Here is a 6,443-nt window from a genome sequence, read left to right on the forward strand (position 1 = left end):
TGAAGATCTCGTACAACGCTGTGTACTACCTCCTTCACAGAACAGCGCAAACTGGCTTTAACCAGAATAGAAAGAGGAGTGGGAGGCCCCGGTGCACAACTGAGCAAGAGGACAAGTACATTAGAGCGTCTAGTTTGAGAAACAGATGCATCACAAGTCCTCAACTGGCAGCTTCATTAAATAGTAAGCGCAAAACACCAGTCTCAACGTCAACAGTGAAGAGGCAACTCCGGGATGCTGGCCTTCTAGTCAGAGCTGCAAAGAAAAAGCCATATCTCTGTCCAGTGTCTGTTCTTTTGCCCATCTTAATATTTTATTTTTATTGGCCAGTCTGAGATATGGCTTTTTCTTTGCTACTCTGGAAGGCCAGCATCCCGGAGTCGCTTCTTCACTGTTGACGTTGAGACTGATGTTTTGCAGGTACTATTTAATGAAGCTGCCATTTGAGGACTTATGACGTGTCTGTTTCTCAAGTTAGACACTCTAATGCACTTGTCCTCTTGCTCAGTTGTGCCCCGGGGCCTCCCACTCCTCTTTCTATTCTGGTTAGAGCCAGTTTGCACTGTTCTGTGAAGGGAGTAGTACACAGCGTTGTACGAGATCTTCAGTTTCTTGGCAATTTCTCGCATGGAATAGCCTTCATTTCTCAGAACAAGAATAGAATGATGAGTTTCAGAAGTGCTTTGTTTCTGGCCATTTTGAGCCTATAATCGAACCCACTCTTGCTGATGCTCCACATACTCAACTAGTCTAAAGAAGGCCAGTTGTATTGCTTCTTTAATCAGGACAACAGTTTTCAGCTGTGCTAACATCATTGCAAAAGGGTTTTCTAATGATCAATTAGCCTTTTAAAATGATAAACTTGGATTAGCTAACACAACGTGCCATTGAAACACAGGAGTGATGGTTGCTGATAATGGGCCTCTGTACGCCAACGTCGCTATTCCCTAAAAAATCTGCCGTTTCCAGCTACAATAGTAATTTACAACATTAACCATGTCTACAGTGTAGTTCTGATCAATTTGATGTTATTTTAATGGACAAAAAAAATGCTTTTCTTTCAAAAACAAGGACATTTCTAAATGACCCCAAACCTTTAACGGTTGTGTATATTAGGCATATGATTAGTTATTGAACAACACATACTGACAGACCACTCGGTTCATTTGGAATGACCGGTTAATGGCAACGATTCTGATCGCTGCATGAGTGTGGGCCCATAAGAGCTTGTAAGAGCATAAATATTAGCACTGTCTGGGTTTTAGATGCCTCCTGACAGTCAGTTCACATTTAGCAAGAAGAGACAGGATAACCTAGTTATAGCCTAGGTATTCCTATAGCCTACCACATTTCCACTTACAGGTTGAACACCTCTCCGAGCAGAAACACAAGCTCCAGGAGAGATGGATGCACTGACTCTGTTTCCATTAAGCCTCCCCCTAAACTTATGATAGCCTTCATCACTGTGGCGTTGCGCAAGAACCACATGCACAATATATATATATGGACAGTGTGAGTACCCGGTTAAGACACCGGGATTGATTGACAGTTCCTGTGGGAGTTGTGGAAGCAATCTTTGCAAGAGCTTTTCTCTGAGCTCCGATGGGGTAGGGCCGGTACCCGGGTCAGGAGTGTGGTGCGGCGGATGCTGCTGTTCGAGTCTTGATGGCCGAATTTGTGGAGCAGCCCCCGGCAGCACGGCAGACAGTGCACCATGTCAGAGAGGAGGTGGCCGCTGAAGATCATGTAGATCCACGGGTTACAGCAGCTATTCAGACTGGCCAGCAGAGCCGAGAGGGTGACTGCGGTGTTCTCGGAGTCTGGAGAGAGAGAAACGGGGAAGAGGGGGTGTCGGCCAGTCAGGGAAGGAGAAAACATTCAAGCGTTCTGTTTTATCTACTAGCAGTGGCACACTATTTATGCCAGGGCTGTCCAACCCTGTTCCTGAAGAGCTACCCTCCTGTAGGTTTTCACTCCAACCCCAGTTGTAACTAACCTGATTCAGCTTTTCAAGCAGCGTCCAGGAACAGGGTTGGACAGCCCTGATTTATGCGTATTCTCGAAGGAATCTCGGCAAGCCACTGGGTCTGACAGGTCACTGACTCGCCAGCAAAATATTTTATTAACTTTTGGAGACCGATGGTCGTTTTCATAACTATCTGTCACACCTACACAACGGTTGCGTTATATGGAACGTGTCTAACACTTATGTATGCCCTTTAGGTGATTCTGCTGTTTTTCTATATTGCGCACTGTCCGATAATTCAAGCTACCACAAAAGGAATAACATCAGCTACATTCACACATCATCAAGGCAATGAATTATGAGCTAACTCACATGCACAGAACATATAATCAAATTACTCCCAGTAAGATTTTGTTCGCGGTTATTCCATTGTGGTCACAATAATGTACCCCAGGTCTCCAGTTTGCACAGCCTATAGCCTAAGTATGTATAGGCTACTGTATGTATAGCCTACTGTATGTATAGCCTACTGTATGTATAGCCTACTGTATGTATAGCCTATTTGTTTCAGTTTGGTCTATGTATCTGAGGAGGAGTTATACAGTTGTTGTCTCACTATGTCCGTGGTAAACTGAATAACATTTTGGAGAGCAGTGAATCAGCTTTTAGGGAAACCCCTGGGGTAATGCATAAAATATATGCTGAAGCTGTGCACTAATACCAACTTATTGAGTAAATAGGCCTAAGCAATAATGTAATGTTTTAAAACACTTAACGTGTCACACAATGAACGGAGACATGGCACCAGCGCGCGCTGCCAATGACTCACCGCACAGAGCCCAAATATAACACTTACCTACCCACGAGAAGCTCTCATCCCACACCGACCACATCTGCACGGTGAAAAACGGAGCCCAGCACACCACGTACGCCAGCACGATCACGAAAGTCATTTTCACTGTGCGCAGCTTGGCGCGCGAGATGGTGGTGACGCTGCTGACTGAACTCGTCCCGATCAGCCCATTCTTAGTCGCAAGTGCCATCACGCTAGTGCCCTTCTGGGTCTTGTACTTTATGTTCCGCCAGATGGACCGGCAGATGAAGCCGTAGCAGAGCATGAGCACGGCCACGGGCACGAGGAAGATGCCCACGGTGATCCAGGTGATGTAGGCGCGCACGCCCCACGGCTGGATGAAGTGTCCCCAGCAGTCATACACGGCCGAGCCCGGGTGGACCTCGCTCAGGGAAAAGATAAAATACTGGGGCATGCTCAGGGCAAGACTACACACCCAGGTGGCCCCGATCATCATATAGGCGCGCTGCGTGGGCTGGTGAAGGGTCTGCATCGGGTGACAGATGGCGATGTAGCGGTCCAGCGTCATCATCACCATCATGTAGGTGGACGCGAACATCCCTAGCACCTGCAGGTGCTTGACGATGCGGCACAGGAAGTCGGGCCCGTAGAAGCGGAAGGTGATCTCCCAACAGAGCTGCGGTAGCACCTGGAAAAAGGCCACTACCAAGTCCGCGAGGCTCAGATGCTTCATGAACAGGTGCATGCGCGAGGGCTTGCGTCGGCTCATGTACATGGCCAGCAGCACGCTCAGGTTCCCCACCACAGCCACGACGAATGTCACGCTAAGCATTGTGATCTCGATCTTGGCGACCTCCTCGTTCCGGCCAAACGGGTCGCTGGAGTTCCCAAGAGCGCCAGTGTCGTTCCTTTTATCCTCCATCAACACCGGCTTGCTCGTGGGGTCGAAGCCTATCTTCAAAATGTCATCCATGAGGTTGAGTGAGCTCTGTGAATGGAAAAGTGCGCCTCCGGAGATGTTTCTGGCTGTACTGAATACATCCGCGCGCACGATCACCCGCTGCCACCTGCCTGCATTGAGAACGTGTGAGTTTTAAATTTAAGCAATTACTTAGAGTCTATCGTCTACGAAGACTCGCTCATTGCGCACAGACCGACATATGTGTTGGCTTGCCAAAGATTTGAAGCACATGGTGTGAAACTGTATCTGTGCGCAGTCGCCACCAACCCTTTTTAAATCCTTTTATACCAATGAGACCACCCCCATATCTCCAACCTCCGCTAAACAGCCTTGGATACAAAAACAACAGCAGGGAGAAACAGAATATATGGAAAACATAATAGTTTGCATGGGTGGAATTTCTCTGAAAGACTCGTTACCACTCACAAGTAAATAGGGAACACACTGAGGTTTTCCCACGTATATGTCTCCAGATGCTGTACTGCAAACCCCAATAACCAATGGTGCAATTTGTGCGTAAATATTCACAATGCGCTACTGGTCAGTATTCCATATCCATTTACTTATCATGTCTCTAGGAATCCTTATTGAAAAGGTATCAATAAACATTTAAAAACTTGTAAGGTGACACATTTTTGTCTTTGAGATGATCTTGATGATGATGTTCAAATCACATACACATAGTTATCAGATGTTAATGGGAGTGCAGGGAAATGCTTGTGATGTCACATAATATTGTTTTTCTGTGATGTTTATCATATTACTGTGAAGCCAGAGGGACTTTTCCCAATTGTTGTGGACAATAAAAGGTTTTCTATTATATTGCATTCTGACATATGACATCACTCATTCATGTTCTATGCACAGTCGATTCAGAGCACTCTTTCTCTGTCTCCCCCTCTGTCTCTGTATGTGAGCATGCGTGTATGTGAAGCCTGTGTTCGCATACTCTCCTGCATGGTGAACTATATGTACTGTGTGAAGTTTCTGGAATAACACACTACTGCTCTCATCACCCCTGGGACCTTGGGGAATGTATGAGAAACCCAGGCTGATTGCCCGAGCACCAGGTGTCCACAACACAATGCATTAATGTAGGATATATAGGTCAAATTGGGAGTATAGATAAATTCGCTAGCTACAGTAACATCGTTGGCTTCGATGTTCCCCGTATGTAAATGTTCCTGACCCCACGCAGATCTGCCCCCCCCCCTCCACCCAAGGGGCCCAATTTATACTTATTGTGATCTATTTCTGGAGATGACACACTGTGTGTGTGTGTTGGTGTGTGTATGTGTTTGCGCATGTGTGGGGGTCCGCAGATGTGAAGGGAAGCAGGCTGTGTTTGTGTGGGGATTTGTTGGAGGTGGTGGTGTTTCGGTAGGGTTGATGATGAGGTAGATGTTCTCTGATGATAACCTGTATAATTGCTCAGATTTCACCACTGTGACCCGCCCATAGAGATTAGTTAGAGATTACTTACAACTGTAATAGAGGGCTTAGAAATGTGTAAAAATGGGCTAGCTCAGGGTTTTAGTCCTCTCCTCCAGTACCCCATTCAGTTCAACTTATTTGTTCTATTCTAGTAAGCACACTTGATTCAACAGATCTACTAATCATCAAGTTCATGATTAGTTGAAAAGGGTGTGAGAATACTGGAATAGATCCAGTAATTAAGAAGTTTGGAAAGACAGTTCACAAAATGATTTGAACAAACACTCACACTTGACTTTTCCCCCACCTTTAGTAGCTCAGACTTTGCTGATACCTATTTTATTGAGGAAAAAAATGTACTTACTAGGACTGTGACATGACGTTGTCCCACCTAGCTATCTTAAAGCAGCAATCAGGAGATGAAACAATAACAAAGCCAATTCCCCACCAATGTTTCGGTAAAAAGCTGGGGGGGAAGGGGCTGGAGAAATGTAACAAATTTCAAATTCAAAGACAGAGCTATAGATGCAAGGACTGACCATACATGATATCAAACCCATACAGTGCCTTCAGAAAATATTCAGGCCCCTTGACTTTATCCACATTTTGTTACATTGCAGCCTTATTCTAAAATAGATCGAATATGTTATCCCCCTCATCAATCTACACACGATACCCCATAATGACAAAGCAAAAACAGGTTTTTAGAAATGTTTGCTAATTTATGAAAAATAAACAACTGAAATATCACATTTACATACTTATTCAGACCCTTTAGTCAGTACTTTGTTGAAGCACCTTTAGCATCGAGTCTTCTTGGGTAGGACACTACAAGCTTGGCACACCTCTATTTGGGGAGTTTCTCCATTATTCAGGTCTCTCCAGAAATGTTTGATCGGGTTGAAGTCTGGGCTCTGGCTGCGCCGCTCAAGGACATTCAGAGACTTGTCCCAAAGCCACTCCTGCGTTGTCTTGGCTGTGTGCTTAGGGTTGTTGTCCCGTTGGAAGGTGAATCTTCGCCCAGTCTGAAGTCCTGAGAGCTCTGGAGTGGGTTTTCATCAAAGATCTCTCTGTACATTGCTCAGTTCATCTTTCCCTCAATCCTGGCTAGTCTCCCAGTCCCTGCCGCTGAAAAATATCCCCACAGCATGATACTGCCATCACCATACTTCACCATAGGGATGGTGCCAGGTTTCCTCCAGACGTGATGCTTGGTATTCAGGCCAAAGAGTTCAATCTTGTTTTAATCAGACCAGAGAGTCAGAGTC

General features: G+C 45.7%; 1 protein-coding gene across 2 annotated transcripts; it reads right to left on the minus strand.

Annotated features, from left to right (window-relative positions):
- Nucleotides 1–1,008: 1,008 nt before the first annotated feature.
- On the minus strand, nt 1,009–3,981 carry LOC112214384 (arg8-vasotocin receptor-like). 2 transcript variants are annotated; one of them, XM_024373070.2, is made up of 2 exons: nt 2,823–3,981; nt 1,009–1,820 (listed from the first exon to the last, which is right to left on the minus strand). In XM_024373070.2, the coding sequence occupies exons 1-2, from the start codon at nt 3,751–3,753 to the stop codon at nt 1,525–1,527; spliced, it is 1,227 nt and encodes a 408-aa protein (XP_024228838.1). In that variant the 5' UTR covers nt 3,754–3,981; the 3' UTR covers nt 1,009–1,524. The 2 variants fall into 2 exon arrangements, with proteins under 2 accessions (XP_024228838.1, XP_024228839.1); XM_024373071.2 differs by having other exon boundaries at nt 1,628–1,820; nt 2,827–3,981.
- Between the last annotated feature and the right edge of the window lie 2,462 nt (nt 3,982–6,443).

Source organism: Oncorhynchus tshawytscha, linkage group LG15 (genome assembly GCF_018296145.1).
Source record: "Oncorhynchus tshawytscha isolate Ot180627B linkage group LG15, Otsh_v2.0, whole genome shotgun sequence".
Taxonomy (NCBI): Eukaryota; Metazoa; Chordata; class Actinopteri; order Salmoniformes; family Salmonidae; genus Oncorhynchus; species Oncorhynchus tshawytscha.